Source organism: Triturus cristatus, chromosome 7 (assembly GCF_964204655.1).
Source record: "Triturus cristatus chromosome 7, aTriCri1.1, whole genome shotgun sequence".
NCBI lineage: Eukaryota > Metazoa > Chordata > Amphibia > Caudata > Salamandridae > Triturus > Triturus cristatus.
Genome location: NC_140590.1, coordinates 597925070 through 597946279, shown reverse-complemented (window position 1 = coordinate 597946279; position 21210 = coordinate 597925070). Strand labels below are relative to the sequence as shown.

The 21210-nt window shown below is 42.9% G+C and overlaps 1 protein-coding gene across 2 annotated transcripts in view; it reads right to left on the bottom strand.

Moving 5' to 3' along the window:
* The window catches only part of TOM1L1 (target of myb1 like 1 membrane trafficking protein), a 665925-nt gene that overhangs the window by 377495 nt on the left and 267220 nt on the right, over positions 1–21210 (bottom strand). For both annotated transcript variants that reach the window (XM_085617158.1, XM_085617157.1), the window contains exon 4: positions 20959–21105. In XM_085617158.1, the coding sequence (XP_085473284.1) occupies positions 20959–21105 (147 nt within the window). The remainder of the gene's footprint in view (positions 1–20958; positions 21106–21210) is intronic.

The following is a 21210-nucleotide window of genomic DNA, read 5'->3' as shown; positions in this document are numbered from 1 at the left end:
TCAAGCCGCAGATAAAATACTACGAGAACGAAGGGGTTACCACCTCCTCGATTCCATGGATGAGCAAGAATTAGCCAGATCAGCCGTTCACTGGATTGACAGTCCTGAAAAATACGGTGATGAGACCGTAGCACACACGTTTTTTAATCTCAGTGCAGATGAACAACGTTTAGCTGGAATCTATATGATTCAGCAACTCCTTATATTATATAAGAGCCAACATGCTGACCCTGGTCCTTTACCTGATATATTAACGGAACTACTCACGAACAGATGGAGAGGTTCTAGTAACAAGTTAATTAAAGAGATATTGGTGTCACGTAAACAGTATGTCCTTTTTGTAAGTCCGGATTCTCTCTCGCTGCCCCGCAGAGAAAGAACGCCGTACTATATGGATAGACAAAATCCCTTACGAGAAGTGCACCCAATAAAAGGCGAAGACAATCAGTTTCACCGTGTATTTGTATACACACCCATATCAAAAATTGAATTGTTAGAAATGAAGAAAGTAGTACCAAGTCATGACAAAGACCCAGCGGGTTTCCACCGAGAAATTAAGGACATGTTACTGATGGGAGAGTATACCTATCCTGATATTATGACGATATTAAAGGTGCTCTTACCTGCTGGCATTTATGAAAAACTGAAAGAAAAAGAGTGGGAAGTGGGCGACCAAAAGATAGATTGGACAGCATTAGAAACGGAGGAAAAGGCCCGAACTGCAGGTTCAGGACTCGGGGATAAAGTCAAAGCATTACCAGGTTTACTAGTACAAGTACTGCCACGTTTATTAACTACGAAAAAGGAAGATTGGGGTGCAATCACGGCCTGTAAACAAAAGCATGATGAAGACACAAGTGATTATTATGCCCGATTTGAAAAATGTTTTGGAATAAATAGTGGGATAAAAACAAGTAGTGAATCGTATCCACACTTATTTGTGACAAAATTAGTAGAAAATGCATTACCTCAAGTAAAGAATAGAATATTGAAATTCGAGAGTACCTGGCAAAGTAACACTCCGTCACAAATGCTACAAATGTTACAGTATCATCACAATAGAATTAGAGATGAACAAGAACACGAACAAAGACGTATGAAAGATACAAAAATGAAAATGCTAGTGTCTCAGACAGTACCGGCTGAAGGACATAAAAAGGGTATGACACAGTCCGATTCAGCAGGACCGGTAAAAGGAACATGCAATTATTGCAAAAAGCCAGGTCATTACGTACACGATTGTCCAGTTTTAAAACATAATATCGCCATAGGTAAAACACAAGAAAGATCGCGGCCACTCAGACAAGATCAGAATGAACAAGGAGCTATGCCGCATCCCCAGGCCATGCCAGCCGCACAACAGCCAATACAGTTTGTGCCAGCTGCACCACTGTTGCCTGCTACTGCCACACAAACCACAACACGACAAATGTATCAGACTGCACAGTATGAATATCCTGAGTATCAGCGTTACGCATGAACAAGCCTAGAGAGGGAAGTTGACTTACCGCTTATCGAGATTCCTGTAGATCAAGAAGGACCTTATGTACATAGTGAATTATTAGGTCAAGATAGAAAATTCTTACTCGATACAGGGGCAAGTCGAACCACTATAAAACGTAGTGAAGTTCCAGGGGCACCCCTCTCAGGCTCACAAAATGTTTCCCTTGGTTTTTCAGGAAAACCTATTGTTAATGAAGTATCACAGCCTCTCCCACTTACGATAGGACCTTTGACACGAACTACAGATTTATTGCTTACTAAATCATGCCCAGAAAATCTGTTAGGAATTAAAACTCTGAAAGCACTAGGAGCCATAATATGTTGTTCTCCGGAAGGAGTAAGGTTGTTTTTACGTGATTTTAAAGGTCACTATGTGTCTAGAGACATGGATCCCCGACTACAGACTTTACCAGTACATCTATGGGCACAAGGCCCTACGGATGTCGGCTGCATGAACATTACACCATACCGAGTCACATTGAAAGCAGGAGTGGTACTGCCACGAATGCGACAATACAAGTTACCGCATGATGCTGTAGTGGCTTTGTTGAAAATCATTGATGAGCTAATTGCCCAGGGAGTAGTTGTAGAAACAGACTCCAATGTATGTAATTCACCGATAATTCCGATTCTTAAACGAACTGATCCTACTGCCCCACCAGTATACCGATTGGTTATTGATTTGCGTGAACTAAACAAGTGCATTGTACCACAATTTCCTGTGGTCCCTGATATATCATCATTATTGACAGCAATTGATTCCGAAGCAACATTCTTTACTGTAATTGATCTCAAGAATGCCTTTTTCAGCGTCCCAATAGATCCGGAAAGCCAATACTTGTTCGGATTCAGTTTAAATGGGCGCAGCTTTAAATTCTCACGCGCTCCCCAAGGATTCACAGAAAGCCCCAGCATCTACAGCCAAGCACTGAAACGAGAACTTGACAGTATCCACATGCCAGTCAATACTGCACTGCTTCAATATGTCGATGATCTGCTGATCACCGCGAGAAGCGAACCTGAATGTGAAAAGGCTTCTCTGACAGTTTTACATTTTCTAGCCGACAAGGGGCACAAGGTGTCTCCTTCTAAGCTGCAATTCTGTGTCCAGCGAGTTATTTATCTTGGTCACTCGCTGTCCAAGGAGGGAAGGCAGCTTACACCAGATCGCATCCAGTTAATTGCTAACATGTCAATACCCCAGACACAAAAGGAGGTGCGGGCTTTCATAGGCCTCACTTCATATTGTAGGCAGTGGATCCCTCAGTACGCATTTCTAGCAAAACCACTCATTCAGTTAACCACACAGGAGGCAGCCACATCGACTGTTCTCCCTTGGACTCAGGAACATACACAAGCTTTTGAAAGCCTAAAGGAAGCCTTATGTCAAGCACCTGTTTTAGCAACACCATGTTATAGCAAACATTTTATACTCTTTGTTACAGAACGTGAAGGTACGGCCTTGTCAGTACTCACTCAGGATCAAGCAGGATCACGCAAGCCATGTGCTTATTTTTCCAGTACATTAGATCCCGTAGCTCAGGCTTTGCCTGCATGCCTGAAATCAGTGGCAGCGACAGCTTTAGCAATCAGACAAAGCGATGCCATAGTGTTAGGACATCCATTGACAGTACAAGTACCGCATGCAGTAGAGGTTCTTGTGAACCGAACACAAACACAACACTTGACCATAGCAAGACTTACCGGTTATGAACTAACATTGTTTCAGCCACACATAGAGATCCGACGGTGTAATACATTGAATCCTGCTACACTATTACCTGTAATTGGAACAGACCCACTAGCTCATGATTGTGTTGAAATCATTGAAATAAAGACGAAACCTAGACAAGACTTGACAGACGTTCCATTGTTAGATCCAGACCTGACGCTGTATGTAGACGGATCGTGCATGAGAACAAGTACAGGAGATTTAGTGGCCGCGTATGCAGTCACAACAGACACTGAAGTTATTGAGACAAATTGTATAGATACTTTGTCAGCCCAAGCAGCAGAACTTATTGCTCTAACACAAGCCTGTATTCAAGCCACAAATAAGAAAGTTAATGTATATACTGACTCACGTTATGCATTCGGAGTTGTACACGACTTCGGCGTGCTGTGGCGAGAGAGAGGTTATTTAACCTCCCACGGTGCCCACATTCAGCACGGACCCCTCATTCATGCCTTGTTAGACGCAATACATCTGCCCACTGCTATATCGATTATGAAATGTAAAGCACACACGAAGGTTACTGATATCATTTCTCAAGGCAATGATTTAGCTGACAGAACAGCTAAACAGACTGCTCAGAACCGCACATTAGACATGACAAAGCCAATAGTTCAGACACCAACACAGTGTATGACAATTAAGGATCCCGCACTTGACGTAATTGACATACAGACACATGCTACTGCAGAAGAATTAAAGAAATGGACTGAACTAGGAGGGATCCAGACAGATCAGGGATGGATGACGAAGGAGAAATCTGTATGGTTTCTTCCTGACTCTATGGTCCAAGCCATTATAGCTACAATTCACAGCCCGGCGCATTTAGGAGAAAAAGCTATGTTAGATAGCATTCAACACATTTGGTTCAATAAACATTTACGAGCAGCAGCTAAACAAAAGGTCCGTACCTGTATGATATGTTGTCAGTTCAACCCAGGAAAAAGTGTTCCCGTAGAACAGGGTGGATTCCAGACTCCTGATCATCCTTTTGAAGTGCTCCAAATGGATTATATCCAGATGGAACGATGTCGAGGATTCAAATATGTTCTTGTAGTTGTCTGCGCTCTCTCCCGATGGACTGAGGCGTACCCAGTATCAGATTACACGGCCCCGACTACTGCCAAACAGTTAGTTCGAGAATTCTTCCCACGGTACGGGCTACCACGTGTTGTATATTCAGATAACGGCCAGCCTTTCTCATCCGAATTAATGAAACATGTCTCACTTTTGTTGGGATATCAGTGGAAATTCCACTGTGTCCGACACCCCGAGGCAGCAGGTCTCGTGGAACGACATAATCAAATTTTGAAAATCAGATTGTCTAAAATATGTAAGGAGAAAGGTGTTGACTGGATAGTAGCCTTACCAGTTGCACTATTTTACATAAGAATGGTAGCACACTCTCGAACAGGGCTATCCCCGTATGAGGTGATCTTCGGAAGGCCACCAAATATGTGGGGGACGCCTATACCACGTAAAATAACTGATGTTAATTGTAATATGCTGACAGATTACTTGGCTTCCTTGATGTCTGCACTACAATCTTGTCGTTCACAGGTAGCTGCAGCTTTTCCTGACAACACTGAGGTGAAACCCCATGACGTCGCTCCGGGGGATCTAGTGTTTGTGAGGAATTTCGATCGGAAAACCCAATTGGAGCCCAGGTGGAAAACACCGAAGCTAGTCCTGCTGACCACAAGAACAGCCGTGAAAGTGGAGGGCCGCAAAGGATGGATACATTCCAGCCACGTTAAGAAATTTCATGGACTATCCTCGGATATAGACACTGTGCCCTGCACTCCCTCACAGACTGATTCAAAACTTCCCTTTGTTGAAAAGAATGACTCTCAGTGCTATAAATTAAAACTTAGGCCCAAACAGTCGAGCAATTTGATTGTTTAAGTCCTCTCCAAGGTGAAGCGGTTGAATTGTCTCTGACATGTATCCCTTGGACCTGAGTAGAGAAAATACCAGAGAAATGTTGAAACGACAGGCGTATTGTAAATCACTGCGTAGCTACTGTGTGAGGACATTATTAATTCTGTTTTTATTGAGTGTTTTTATAATCATTACGAGTGTGATTTTGCACATATATCATCCTATTTCTAGACATGTTTATAATGTTGCTGCTGAACATTCTTTTAGTGACCTACCGCCACATGAATTATCTTATAGACTTGCGCTGCGCAATAACACTTTCATTAGTATGTTACATCATTCCCATCAGACTAGTAATGCCACCAATTGTTGGGTGTGTGGCCGACTCCCTCCCTATCAGAATAACCAAGGAGTTCTGCCTTTCTTTCCACATCCGTTCACACACAATGGCTCCTGTGGAGCATGGTTTAGTTTACTAAATTCCATAGACCCAGACACAGCAGTTTATCAACAACATTGGATATGGGGAAATTTGAATCTAGTTTTATTCAAAGTCTGTCACCCTAATAAGGAGGGTCACCCCAGTAGAACAGGAACTGATTTAGAAAACGAAGTGTATAAATTAGGTAATTTTACGCCTAATCTTATGATTCTGAATGTCAAATCCGAAGTTGAACTAATTCTGCCCACTATGTCAGTATTTCCAGTTAAGGGTGAATTATGTGTAAGAAAAGTTGGTTCCATACATATGGGCCATAGCCAATGTGTTACTACAATAGAATATAGGGATCAAGGTAAATCTTCATTTAGAGCTTCTCGCCATTCTTACTTTATATGTGGTCAGACGGCATATATGCGTCTGCCTCTAGATTGGGATGGTACCTGTTACATAGCATTCCTTTTACCACCTGTTTTCCTAGCCCCCCCTGATTATTATCGAAATGTTCATTTAGTACACAAAAGAGAGCGAAGAGATATCCCAGTTGTCGATTATACTGAGACGGCATGGGACAAGTATGTAGATTTCAATAAAGGTATCTTTCCCTATATAGGTACAATATCAAATAGTAAGCTGATACGCAGACTAACCAAGACTCTTGAAGCTGTAGTAAACGAGACTATAGCCGCCCTAGGCAATCTGACAGAGGAACAATCAGTGATGAGAATTGTTGTTCTCCAGAATCGTCTCGTCCTTGACGTCATCCTGGCCGATAGGGGCGGAGCTTGCAGGGTCATCGGATCCAGCTGCTGCATATTCATACCAGAAAATTCGCCATCTGTATATAAAGCTATAACACGCCTTCATAAGATTGTAAGCCAGATACACGAGAATCCAGGCACTTGGACGTGGTCCGGGTGGTTTTGGAGTGTGATATCAGCCTGGGGATGGAGAGTTCTATCCTTCCTAGGTATTGGCCTTCTTATGCTCTTCAGTTGTTGTTTATGCCTACAATGTGGACCAGCGATTTGTGGTCTGTGTGCCACATCATGCATTCCATATCAAAGTTCTCGTTCAAAATGCCGGAAAAAGAAGGAAGAAGAAATGATGCTCCATGAGCAAATCGATGGAATAATGAAGATTGATATCTCTTGAAGGGCAAGTAGGGGACAAGGAGGGAATGTGGAAATGTGGATTTTCCTGATCAGTTATGTCCCCTATCTTGGACCCCAACGGTTCTATATGCATGTTACAAGTACATGTATGTTCCCTCCAGTTCCAGTTTCCAAGACGCAAACATATGTGTGTCTACCGTCGACATGTTCTCTGTCAGATCCGCCATCAATGGGCTGGATATTCGATTCCTAAGTATGAAAGACCACCGACTTTATATGGCTAAGTTATTCCATTTTTACCGTTCAGGCAAGTAGGCCCGATTCTTTCCTCAAAGCCTTTCCCTGCTCTCTGTCTCTGACAGTTTCAGCTTGAGCCCGCATCTGTATCCATGAACTTTGTCCTACTCCCTGTGCAGCTAACGGTGCCTGCCTCGGCCAGTTTTCGCCTGCCTGCCAAGAAGCTGTATTTCACCTTCGAATTATCTATTTTGCTCTTCAGCCGATGCATTCCTGTCTAGTGATTTAGGTAAACATTTCCTTTTGCTCACAAGCAAAGGACTCAGCCTTTCCGTCCTCCTGCAAGTGATTCATAGCCCTGTTGCCATGGAAAGTTTTCTGCCCCTCGCATCTCATATAGGCACTTAGACGCTTGTCCACGCACACACAGTCAGTATAGAATAGATTCTGTCCGAGAGTCCTTCCTTGTGGATAACATCGTTCTCTAAACATAGGATGTTAGATATGATTTGGGATTAGGTTGACTTGACCCCCCAGACTTCTCGTCTCCACATGTAGAGCTAAATGTCAAGTCCCCTTCACCCCCTAGTTGCACGTCAATCACACGTCATGCTGCTGCGCGCGCATCTATGTTAAGGATTATCTTATAGATCCACCTATGTAAGATAATCAGAGCCAATCATGTTTCTTTTTGCTCCTTATTACGCCTAGTTTCGATTACGTATTACCATGTCATTTATCTTATCAATTGTTACGCCTTTTGCATTCGTTTCATTGTAATGTATGACCTATAAAAGTTACTTCTTGTCAATAAAGTATTGTACTTCACTTCCTGAACCCTCGTGGTGACGGAACCTGAAGGCCGCGACTCGAGTCGGCCATTTTGGAATAAAGCCCATTTAGAAAACCTCTTATACCACGGATTCTGCCTCTTGTTATTCTGAGCTATTTTACTTTATTTTAAGATTCCGTATGAAATTCAGTTTAGGTGAAAAGAATATTTACCACACAAGTAACGTCGACGTTTCGACCCTATATGGTGGTGCCAATTAGTATGCATCAAAGGTGGGTCTTCATCAGGACAGAAGATTGGTTGGGGACCTGGGAGAACCAATTTATTCTATTGGAAATGGATTTTTCGTATCGCGTTAGTGGTAAGCCGGCATCTACTTTGGTAATGAATTCTGAAAAACTGTAATTTCATTTAGAAAGGAAGAGTGGTGCTGTCATGACAATCGCCACGTAATGGTATCCGTGTGCTGGACGTCTTTATCCGTCAAAACCTCGGCCGCTAATTAGTATAAAGACGTCCAGCACACGGATACCATTACGTGGCGATTGTCATGACAGCACCACTCTTCCTTTCTAAATGAAATTACCGTTTTTCAGAATTCATTACCAAAGTAGATGCCGGCTTACCACTAACGCTATACGAGGAATCCATTTCCAATAGAATAAATTGGTTCTCCCAGGTCCCCAACCAATCTTCTGTCCTGATGAAGACCCACCTTTGATGCATACTAATTGGCACCACCATATAGGGTCGAAACGTCGACGTTACTTGTCCAATGCGTCCATGCAAATCCGCATACAGAATTAGGAAATTATAGCCTATTGTGGTTTATGTACTCCAAACTGGATCTGTCTGTTTATTATTATTTTTATGTATTGTCCATTGTACATAATTGTGATATGTGAGGTTTTGGTTTGTGAAAGTACACAGTGTTTCACTAATTGTTTAATTTTGTATGTGCTTCCTGGTTGGGTCATCCTGTAAACACTTCGGTGTTTTTATATGATATTTGATATAATTCCATCCAGTAAAACAAATTCATTTCTGTTATCCTGGTTTTTGTGTGTGTCCTTCGTTGTTCTCCATTGTATTAAGTACATACCCAAATAAGTCTGTATGTTTCCCGACAGAACCATTGTTTTTTTGCTTTTACTATAGTGCCCAGGTTCTGAGGGCTACTGGGTTACCCCATTATCTTTAATGGAGATTCATTAACTGTCACGAATATTGCTGTGAATTTAACACCAAAAAAAAACAAGCATGTTCTCCCGCGCTTGCTTTGAGTATTTCCCCCAGGTGGGTCAGGTCCCAGGGCCATGTGTACTTTTATTAATAAGGAGGGAGGCGCACGGACCCCCTCCTAGGGCTTATTTATGTCCCGGGGACCACCACCTACCTAGGGCTGATGTTTACATTATGACAAGGAGGCTACTTGGATCTCTCAGGAGCACCACTTCCCCAGGCTCTAAATTTAAAAATAGATAGGCAGGGGCGCGCAGACTCCAGGGGACCACCACCTCCCATGGGCTTTAATTTTAAAATAGATAGGGGGGCCACTTGCGCACTCCAGACCGCAGGGAAAAACAGTTCCCCAAAGACAAATACTTAAAAAAAATTAAGATGGGGCAATATAAGTCCCAGGGACAACCATCTCCCTGGGGCTGGCCGCTGCACAAGAAAGGAGGGGAGCCACACGCCCCCCCCCCCCCTCCTGGAGCCATATATGGCCCTGGGGAGAGCCACTATCAAAGGCTGGTTTCTGCTATGTCCCGGTGAGCCCACCCATGGGATTTAGCTGTTTGCTTTTGCTTGGCGGTAGCTGTGACAGCTCCCACCAAGCAAAAGCAAAGAATCTGCTTCCAGCAAGCGGGAGCTGTGAGAGTATGCCTGCTTGCTGGAAGTGGAAGTTCCATCACTTCGCCTGCCTGCTGTCATGTTGGCTGGGAAAGAGATGAAACTATTGCTCTCACATGCAGGAAACTGTATTTCTAGTGAAAAGAGGAGCAGCACAGTAGCAGCAAGCTTTGTTATTATCCATATCACCTGTGGCACACCCTCATAGCAAACTGGTGAGCCCCAGGCTGCTGCTGGGGCACCCTCGCCAGTGCCAGGGTCAGAAGCCCTGGTGACCATGCGGTAGGCAAGCAGGAGCAGCCAGCAGCTGTCAGGCATTAATCAGTGTCACCAGTACATAGCAGTCAGTGCTGCTTTGCCACACAGGATCTCCCTCTCCCTAGCATCCACACAACCCACACACAGGAAACAAAGCTTCATCTGCAGGTATCTGTTCCTGGTAGGAACTTCCGGGTGCCCTTCATGCATCCACATGGGTTACACTTCTCCCAAAGTAACAATAAGTCCTGTGCTGGAGTGGGAATCAAAATCAGTCTGGGTAAAAATGTTCCAACTAATCCCTTATGGCAGGTCCTGCAGCAAACACTTCTAACTTCCTGTGACTCTATCCATGCCACAGGAGAGGTGTGGCAGGCATCTATACAAATGAGCCACATGCATCAACCTGCGATCCTCCCTTACACCGCAGGTCCACACAATGCACGGGCAGCCCTGTCTAAGTTCTGTAACACCCGAGCTCTGTACTAGCAGCTTTGGTCTGTTCCTTAGCTGCGGATTAACAACATCCCATCCCATGCTCCATCTCCCAGTACCTAGCCTATTCCCTGCTCCTTACCCATCTTGCAGCAGCATTTGCCTTGCCCCTGCAATGCCAACTCCTCCCCCACCCTTTACCCGGTGTCTTCAGCCTTTTACCTGCTACTAGACATGCAGCTTCTGTCCGCCCCCCCCCACCGGTTTACATTTGCCTCCCATTCAGCAGCCCTCCTCCCTTCTGCAACCTGCTCCCTGATGCTTGCTGCAAGGAAACACGCTCCAGCACAGCAACACACAGAGAGATGGGCACTACCGCAAGTGAAGGACTCCAGATACAGGGGAATGCTCCCATAGAGCCCTGGAAAAGCTCCAACCCACAGCAATGTGTCCTTAGTCTCTTTGGAAAATGCACAATGCATTTGACTCAATCAGCTTCACGCCCACATAATAACTTCACATAAAACAAGAACAGCGCAAGATGTAGTGTTCACCACAGACCAGCCATCAGAAGTGGTGAGGGTTGAACTCAGGCTACTATTGTGCAGATGCTAACACAGCGCTGTTGACTCTCACAGCTTCCAACTGGCTCATAGTCCATGTCTAAAACTAATTTATATGTACCTGGGTACGAGAAACAAAGACTGCTAGCAAGGTGGGCAAACTGTTTGAGCAATTCTACCAATGGCACTCTGAGACCCCCACAGGATGATTATTAGCATGTTACAAACCACTCCAAGTGCAATAACATGAATTGTCAGTCTCTAGAAGAGTGTATTTTTAGGGTGGAATGCACTGGGCTACAGGAAGAGTGGATGGGGCCCCTGGAAATGTCAATAGAGCATATGTGCGCACTTGTATTTGTGTATATGTGTATATATCTATATATATTCACTGAAAAAAACAAAGGTTATAGGGACATTATAGTTAGGAAATAGAATTTTTTTTAAACTTAGAAATTCACTGAAAAAAACAAAGAATACAAGGACATTATAGTTAGGCTCAGATTTCACTTGTACAAAACCAGTGAAATTCAGCAGTTATAGTTAGCTGTCCTAACTATAACATATGCCCCACAATGCACTGGTATGACCTCACATATTAAATCACTCATAGCATGGTCAGTGACAACACGAGCAAACTGTCTCTAAAAACAACAAGGCTGTCTTGAACTTGTGTAAAGACAGTCATTTGCAAATCACCTAATCAGTTGTCATTGCTATGTTCCATGGTGCTCCCATAAAATACAGAAAACATTTGCTAAAATACTGCTGCAACAAATATCACTAACTTACAGTACCTTAAAAATACTTACCCTACTTACCTGCACTACCCATAAAAACCATCTGTGTACTATAGTTTGTAATCTTGACAAATTTCATCCAAATCCGAAATATAAAGGTTTGCGTAAAATGCACTTGATTGCAAACCTGTTTTGGGATCCCGCTTTTTTCTTTGCACCCCCTTGACCAAATGGCACAAAACGCAATATATAACGATGTTTTATACATATACAAATTCACATTTACACATTATAATATATGTTTTGGCAACATAACATTGACATCTTTTCACACAATTTCATGGTACCCCTGCTTACATTTACACACTATACTTTACACCACTCCACCACACTAATACATTTATAAAGCTAAGTGTATCCGAATATCCACCTTTGGTTCTGAGATATGGGGCTATGCCATTATAGCCCCGCTTTTGGGGGCAGAGAATACATTTTAGGAGTCTTTTGAGCGTAGGTAAATGCTCGCCCTCTGAGATTATACACAAAGAGGGTGGCATGAACTACATTGCTGATTTTATATGGCTGCAACCCTTTATTATTATGTCGCTCAGTTTGGCTTACTAAGGAGCTAAGCATTAATAGGTTAGTCATTCAGGACTGTTTGAAACTGGATAATATGTCCAATATAGCCTGGCTGCACTTTGAGAGGGTACATGTTAAAGCCCTTCGGAGACCTGAGCTATTTTCTAACCCTGGGAAGATCACAAAACAAGATGTTGTCTGGCTAAAGCAAAGCGATACCAAAGGGGATGATGGACGGAGCGTTTGGACAAATCAAACACTCATCCCCAGTCAACTGATCTGGGTTTAATCCATCATCATTCTTTAGCTTACTCCACCACCCCAGTTCAGACATGGCGATATGCAAATCAGTCTGACCCTGTGCCTCATGGGAACAGTCCAGCCCGAACTGCTAAGCCATGTCTTCCCTGGACCGGAAATAAGCTTCCTAGGACCGGTTTCGAGTTCATAACCCTCATCAGCCAGGCTATCTTGAATCCAGTGGCAAAGTGAGCAAGGGACCCACGTCTGGGCATACCGTGCCAACTTAGGGCGAACAAAGCGATACCAAGTTTATTTTTATTCAGCAGCTAATGTATTTTTGAATTTTGTTCATGTTTTTTTGTGACTATATTCTGTTGTGATTTGATTTGAGGAGTGTTTGCTGTTGTTTGTCCACTGTATTGTTTTGATTGTACCAGATGGATATGATCACCAAAAGATGACAAATATGAAGAAAAAATATATATATGAGAAATGAGATAAATACTCATACACACAAGATTGAAGTGTACGTAGTATTCCTTAAATTAATGTTGATTGATGGCCGTGTTGGGTTTCTATGAGAATTCTTGTGTTTTGATACTGAGCCCTCCCAGCGGATCAGGCCTTACTGGATCAAACTCCTTTGCATTCCTAAAGCAGGCTTTTCATCATAGAGCGGCTGCTGATTGGGAAGCTTCTGCTATATCCACAAAAAAATAGTAAATATACTATGATAAAAACAGTTAATGGGGTAGAACCATATGTTCCCCTAGAAATGCTCAACCATCAAAGCATTTTTTGACCTATTTTAGGCTGGGCATATTCCACCAGCTTCTTTTCTCAAAAGGTACCTGGTATAGAATCACATATGTACCATCTTGCACCTGTGGCCAAGGTTCAACGTGTGACTCTTTGCACATTGTACATATCTGCCCTAAATACAACACCATTCGGCATAGGTTTTTAAGACCACTTTTTTTAACAACGGATATTAGACAGGTCAGACCCCCCTTTTTATATATACAGCTCCTGGCCACACCTAAAATCAGCTTTAATGTCTCTTGGTTCTTGTCTGGGGTTTCTAGCTCAAAATATCAGGCCCTGACTTCTCCTTAGAGCTTTACCCACTATGTCATACCTAGAACTCACATTTATACCTATGCACCACTTTCAAATTCATATAACTCGCACACCTCCATACACAATTTTGTCACCTCACTCGCCACACTATATTAACTATAACTTGCCACTAGATCATGCACTGTGTCGTGTCAGATCATATAATTTCAGTTGTCATACGTGTTGTTATTAATGTAATGATGTCACATGCTATAACTTAAGTAATGTGCAAGGGTATAGCTAATGCATGGAGAAGGGACAAGTTGTAGTTAATGTAGTGAGGTGACTAAGGTGGCAAGATTGTGTATTGAGGTGCACCAGTTATACACATTTGAAGGTGGTGCGTAAGTTTAAATGTGAGTCATAAGTATGACATAGTAATTTGAAAGTGGTATATAACTGATAAATTTAAGATATAACTATAACTTTTGAATTTCTAATGTTTGTGTGGTTTAGGTTGCGTTTGTAACAAATAAGAAATAGATAAGTGCATAAGAGGTGCATAAATGATCCATTTAAGAGATAAATATAACTTTAGAATTTCAAATGTTTGTGTAGTTTAAGTTGGGTTTCTATACCAAACATAAATAAAGTTTTACTAACTTATCATTACCTTTTTGGGGGGGGAATATATACATATATAAAACTAGTGTCCAATATCACGTCATAGGAAGAGTTGATAATAATATACCCTTGATTTTGAGGTATGATTGAAGAAACATTTATGTCTCCTGCCATGTCCAAAGTCATGGCCAGTGCCGGCTTTAAGACTGGTGACACCCGGTGTGACAGTCCCTCCCAGTGACCTCCTTCTTCATGAATTCCCTCACTACCATCCCCCAAATGTGCCCACATCTCTCCATAGCCCCTCTCTGACATGCATTTCCTTTTTCTTTTTTTTTTGGATAAACTTTTTATTGATCAAAAGAAAACTTAAAGCAGCAGTACAGCAATGTATCAAGGTCACAGTAAACATATATGTCATCGATTTAGTTGGTATTCGGGAATGATGTTAAACATCCCCATGCAGAATCATATTTCCAATACCAGATATGTCCACAGTTTAGATATAACATTGCACCAGGGTCACGGTATACATATATATGGCATATATTAGTCGACATATAGACGATCACATTACCCATCCTCATGCGAAATCACATTGTCAATATCGGGTAAGTCCACAATGTTGTGTCGGTCGCGTCGCAGTTCGGCTGTCGGAGACAGGCATATGTTGCCTCTATATCTATTCCACCCACCCCACTTGCAATCCCATTTTCTAGGGCATCCCCTGTGTTTGAAGACATCCTTTTCAGCTATCATTGCCCTATCCATATAAGCTGCCCAGTCACGCACAACAGAAATTACCACAACCCCCAAACGTCTGTGCAATATTTCGTTTGGCAATGGCCTATACAAGCAAGGCCCATGTTTTCTCAGTTTGCGTGAGGTCAGTGGCATCCCAGATGTTTAATAGGCAGAGCTGTGGGGAGGTCTTTAGGGTCTTACCTCCCGCTCTTTCCATTTGCTTGGTGACCCTGCCATTAATTTTTTCATGGCTATCCGAGAGGCTCGACTGTCCCATACCACGCTTGTACGGCGCCCTCGAAGTTCGTAAAATAAGTGTCAGGGATCTTGTCTGGGAAGTTTTGCAACACTTAGAGGAAGCGTGGCAGTGCTAGCATCTTAAAGAGGGCTGCACGTTCCAAGAGAGTGAGGGGGAGGGAGCACCAGTGCTTGGTGTTGGCACGGAAACGTGCCAGAGGTTCAAGCAACTTTACATCATAGAATAGGGCTGGATCAAGTGTAATGTATATACCTAGATATCGGAAGCCCCTCAATGCCAATGGGATGTCATGTCCCCTAGGGTTGCATGGTGGTGCCCTCCACAGTACATGGAGCTGAGATTTGGTCCAATTAATGGTGTACTCTGAGTGAGTTACGAATATGTGGAATATGTATAGAACACGGTGGAGAGACTGATGGTGAGGCCATGTATAAAAGGATATCATCCGCATATAATGAAATGCGGTCCTCATGGCTCTCCGTCCACTTCAGTCCACGGATCAGCGGGTCCCCCCTGACCTAGACCGCAAGAGGCTCCAGCACCAGGGCGAAGAGCAAAGACGAAAGAGTGCACCCCTGCCTGGTTCCTCTCGCTAATCGAAACTGTGTGGAGGTATGATTGTTTACCACAACCTGTGCGGTCGGGCAGGCATAAAGTAGTTGGATCCATTTTATAAAGTTGGATCCGAATCCCATCCTCACAAGTTAATTTCCTTTTTTTATAGCGCTAATCATAGTTCACTCACACTCAGTTCTATGATCTGCATGTTACACGTTCTTTGCAGAAGGCAGATTAATCGTCTGTGCTACTTTATGATGAGTCAAAACTGCCTCTAGACAAAACTCCTTCTCTCTGCAGCAGGAACATCAATCACCAGAGTTATCTTGACATGTTTATTGTTGCCTGAAAACTACTAGACACACATGGAACTCTGCAGCAGGTGCTTTTAAAACAATAAGTTGCTTATAAACACATTGCCCACCCCCTCCGAGGGCAGTACCAGGTGCAGCTACATTGGTTGCACAGCCCTAAAACTAGACCTGGTCAGGGCTTTAAAGTGATCTGCTCCCCTTGCCCAAAAAGAGTAGGGTATTTAGGGCCAGATATGAAAACATTAGGAATACCGATTTCCAAATTGCAATTCTCTCTGAATCGCAATTAGGAAATCAGTATTCCTAATGTATGGAACTCTCCAGAGGTTCATTAGTGAATCCTAGTGGGTCGCAAATAGACCTACATCATGCATATTTGTGGCCCACAAGGAATCGAGTCCATCACAGGGATGGTGGCCTACTGGGGTCAGCAGACCAGCATGACTGTGATTGCTTTTGAATAAAGCAGACTTTTTTTTTTAAATGCAACCTGTTTTCCTTAAAGGAAAGTTTTATGTGGTTAAAAAGAAAAAAATAAACTTTGCAGTTTCATTTTTTCAAATTCGTAAAGGGGAAGTGGTCCCCAAGGAACCCCTTCCCCTTTTTGCGACTGGGTTACCACCAGTTCAAAACTTGTGGTAAAGTATTATTGTTTTGTGACCGGAATTTGGCCCTAAACATGCCCCTTCCAAATACCAAATTGCAAATGCAAAATAGTAAGTTACCAAATCGCATTTTGCATTTTTTCGGTTACAAATGGAGCTGTTTGCGACCAAAAAATGCTTTGTACCTGTGGCTCTTAGTGCCCCCACCTTTCCCGAGGATCCAGGCTATGTAGTTTTCCCGCATTGTAAAAGGCCAGGTAGTGGGTTAATTTGAGGGTTCTCAAAGCAGCTAACATCTGTTCCGACCCTACTTCACCCTCACAAAAGGGTTCAAATAGTTCTGGGAATACTAGCAGTTGCCCCCTGGTCCATTCGCAAATGCAAACAGGGCAGTGTGAACAGCTGTCAGCTTTTAGCTGTCTGATCCTCACTATCTCACTGTCTTGTTCACAAGTGGAAGCTGGGCAGCATCTCCAATGCCATCTCTCCCCGGCCTTCTTTACCCTTGTTGTTGACACTTGTTCCATTCCCTGTTTGCAAATGTGTACAGGGCTGTGCAGCAGCTAACCACAGTGCCCCTGCTCTTGCACACAGTGTAGGTTGGGCAAAGGGCAACAGTAATATGGTGTATTTGGCAAGGTAGAAGGATGGTAAAAAGACCCCTTGCACGTGGGGAAGGTTAGGAGTGCTGACAAAACATCCCCATAGTTCGGCATCATAGCTGAGGAACTTCACACAGCTTTGGCCAAAATGGGTAATAGTGGGGCCACAGAAGGTTCTGGTTAGGGATTTAAAAAGGAAGACCAGCCTTCATCCTGTTCTTAATCAAGGCAGTGTCAGGGTGTCCCAAGCCCTGTGAACCATTGGGCAAAGCTTGTAGCATTATGGAAATATCTGCTTATTTGAATGGGCCCAAATCTCGAAAACTATGGCAAATGCAACGTAGAGCCTCCCAAACCTACATTCGCCTGAATCAAACAATGGAACTGGCATGAATTCCCCCGGGGGATTCCTTCTAAATATGCCAAATGATGTTCATGAATATTGCCTTGTTTTGCCAATGGATGCTTAGTTTTAAAAAATGGCCTTAATGTCACATTGTAACATTAAGTGAAATATAGAGAACTTGAGCATGTGCTATAGCCACATTGTTTTTGTTTGTTTCTCACAAACTGCTGGAGGAATATATACCAAACTAAGCACAGGCACCCAATAGGTTTAGGCCGTACATATATGACAATTTGGTGTACTAACTTTTAACCCTTTTTGGGTGTCACCTTGAAGAAGCATTTAGCTGCCTGATCTCAAAGAACAATGGAGGACAATATTTACAGTGGCATTTCGGCCAGTCCACTGCTTACAATTGGTTGGTTTTATGCCAATTCCGTTTGCCTGCTTCTTATTCAACGACTTTCCTTCCTCTTCTTGTATTTGTCCATATGCTGGAGTATAGCTATGTTACCTTCCTTTTGATTGGATGATTTGTAACCTTTCACTGCTCACATCAGGGAAGTTCTTTTTCTTTTTCTTGCAGAACTCCAAGGGAGTGAAAGTGTTCACTCACTTTCTCCTTCGTGTGCTGTTTCCCACCTCAATGTTGCTCTCTTCTCCACCTACCCAGCTCGCTCACCATCATGAAACAGTCAAAAATGCTGGCTGCGTATTGCTGTAGGCATGCATATGCTTTGTTACGTATGCGTATGCACATCTCATGAGGTTGGGAGGCCGTAGTCTTGTGATGCATGCATGCACGTACATGTACAACAGCAGCAAAAACATTTTGTCTATTTTGCTAATGCTGAACATCATCCACAAAATGTTTTGGAAAAGCCAATAGGTGAGGCGTGGCTTTACCAATGTTTGTTGCTAGATGCAGAGAAAGTCGGAGAAAAGCACGTTTTCGAATCCCCATTATTCCTTCCAATCTTCCTGCCCCACTTGGAACACTCTAAACCAAGTATGGCAGGATGAAATCCTTAATTCAGATCTTTATTTTTTCCAAAAGTTTGGTAAAATTACATGGGGGGGATATTTATGATGCAAAGATTATTTTTTATTTAGTGTTTCAAATATAGTGCTGTAACGGTGTCTCTCTATCTGTCTTACTATCCAGATACTAGCCCATGCACACTTACATGGCTGCTGAAAACATAAACACTCCTTGGAGCTTTTCTATAGCATCCCCTTCTTAGCAGCAGTGTGCATCAAAGCAGGATAACCAAAACCGCACCAGCCAGCCCTCTGTATGAAAATCTGTGTGGTGGGCTATTTTGCCTTCAACAAACAATCTGATCACTTATCGCCCTTTGTGGATGTTAACGATAAAGGAGCTACTTTTATAGCATTTTAGATCATTATCTCACTTATTTATTTTTATCAATTTAGGGCCTTATATAGAGTTTGGCAAACGGGATACTAACTTAGGAATGTGGCTGATATCCCACCCGCCATATCACTAATGCCATAGTTCCCAGTATGCGGGAACATCGTTATACTTTCCTGTTAACAAAAAAGTGGCTTTTTCAGTGGTTATGACAGAAAAAAACAATATTCAAAGGGTTGCTCTAAAAGGTCAATGTACCGACGCTGTAGCAGAAAGACCATTAACTAAGGGGTGCCAGAATTGTTATGTTATGTTATGTTATGTTATAATATTTCTAAAGCGCAAACTGTTACCCGAAGGTGTCCTGGCGCTATCTACAAAGAACCTCCTAAATAGCTCACCAAAAAAAGCCGCATATTACACATTAAACATCCAGGTTTTTAAGGCTTTCCTAAAAGCCATGAGATTCGTACTATTTCGAAGCTGAAATGGGAGGGCATTCCAAGCTTTGGCTGCCCCCACACGAAAACTCCTGCCTCCCCAGCCAGTTTTTCTGAAGGTTGGAACTGCTACCAATTTAGCTCCTAGGGATCGCAATAGTCTATTTGGAACATACCATTGAAACTGCTGCTTCAGATGTTCTGGGCCAGTCTCATGAAGTGCTTTTAAAACGGTGCAAAGTGACTTAAACTGCACCCGTTTCTTAATAGGCAACCAGTGGAGTCTTCTGATGTCGCCGGAAACAGAGGCGAACTTAGGTGTCCCTGTAAACAGTCTGGCGGCCGAGTTCTGTAGAAGTTATAATCTTTGCAACAGACGCTCCTGGATGTTAAGGTAAAGGCTGTTGCAATAGTCCAGCCTTGTCATAGTCAATGCAGTCACTACTGTGCTTTGATTTTCCTTTGGAAGATACTGTAGAATTTTTTTACAGGTTCTCAGGGCAAATGTGGTAGCCGAGACAACTGAGTTGACTTGATCTTCAAACTGAAATCTATCATCAATCAAAACTCCCAGGTTCTTTACTTTCCTGGAAGGAGTTGGAAGTAAGCCCAGCGAAACTGGCCACCAACTTGGGGTCCAGAACGTGGGATCATTACCAAACAAAATGACCTCCTTCTTGCTTGAGTTAAGTTTTAGGCAGTTCTGGGACATCCATATACCCACTGCATCCATACAATCATGAAATCGTAGTTCTGTCTCCCTCTCTTGCCCTAGTAGCAGAGACACCACAATCTGAGTGTCATCTGCATAGGAGGTCAGATCAAATCCAAATGACCTGATCAGAGGGGCAAGAGAGGACACGTATATATTAAATAATGTTGGACTAAGAGAGGAGCCTTCCGGCACCCCACTGGGGAGAGAAAACGGTTTAGAACAAAAAGTGCCTAGAGACACTGTCTGCTTTCTGTCCGAGAGGAAAGACTTCAGGAGTTCCCATGCTTTGCCTTGTACTCCACACTCCCACAACCGGTCCATCAACAAATCATGATGGACCGTGTCGATGGCCGCGGACAAGTCCAGCATGATCATTGCGGCTTTGCCTCCCTGATCTAGTGCGGTCCTAATTTCCTCTGTAGATTTTAACAGAGCGGACTCCGTGCTATGACCTGCTCTGAACCCGTACTGGGTTGGATCTAATACTTGGGCTTCTCGTAAGTATGTAGTAAGTTGTGCGTTCATACTTTTCTCGGCCAGTTTAGCTGGCAGAGGGATACGCGAGATAGGTTGAAAGTTATTAGAGTCCTACGGGTACAGGTTAGGTTTCTTAAGTAGAGGCAAAATTGAAGCGGATTTCCAGGCTATGGGGAAATATCCTTTCAACGATATCGTAACCGGTTCTGGGGCTAGCTTTAAAGCTACCACTGGACATGGATCATAAGGAGAATTGTAGTCAGGGTCAGTCTCTACCTTCAGAAACTCAGCAATTACTTGACTACAAATGATACAGAAAAAAAGCAAGGTGGGAAGAAAAGGACATCCATTAATTTATAGTACATATCCAAATCTTCTCATCTTTAAATGGCCCCATATGTGTTCCTGTCTCTCTGTCCTTTTTTTTCTCGTTACAACTTTTACACATTTAAGTACACTACTTACCATGATGAAATGTAAAATTTTATTTTGCATAACAATTGGTAGGTTGTATTTTGGCTTCAACTGTTTAACTAGCACTTTGCAGAAGTCCTTCTTCACAACAAGAGCTTTGAAGGTTACACAGCAGTTCTGCATGCACATGTCTAGAAGCTAAAATAAAAGAAAAAAAGGAAAGTGTTAGTATAGAGTTCAGATATTGTGCCTGTTCTAATTTTGCTCTATGGTGGGCATTAACTATGCAACCTATTGTATTTG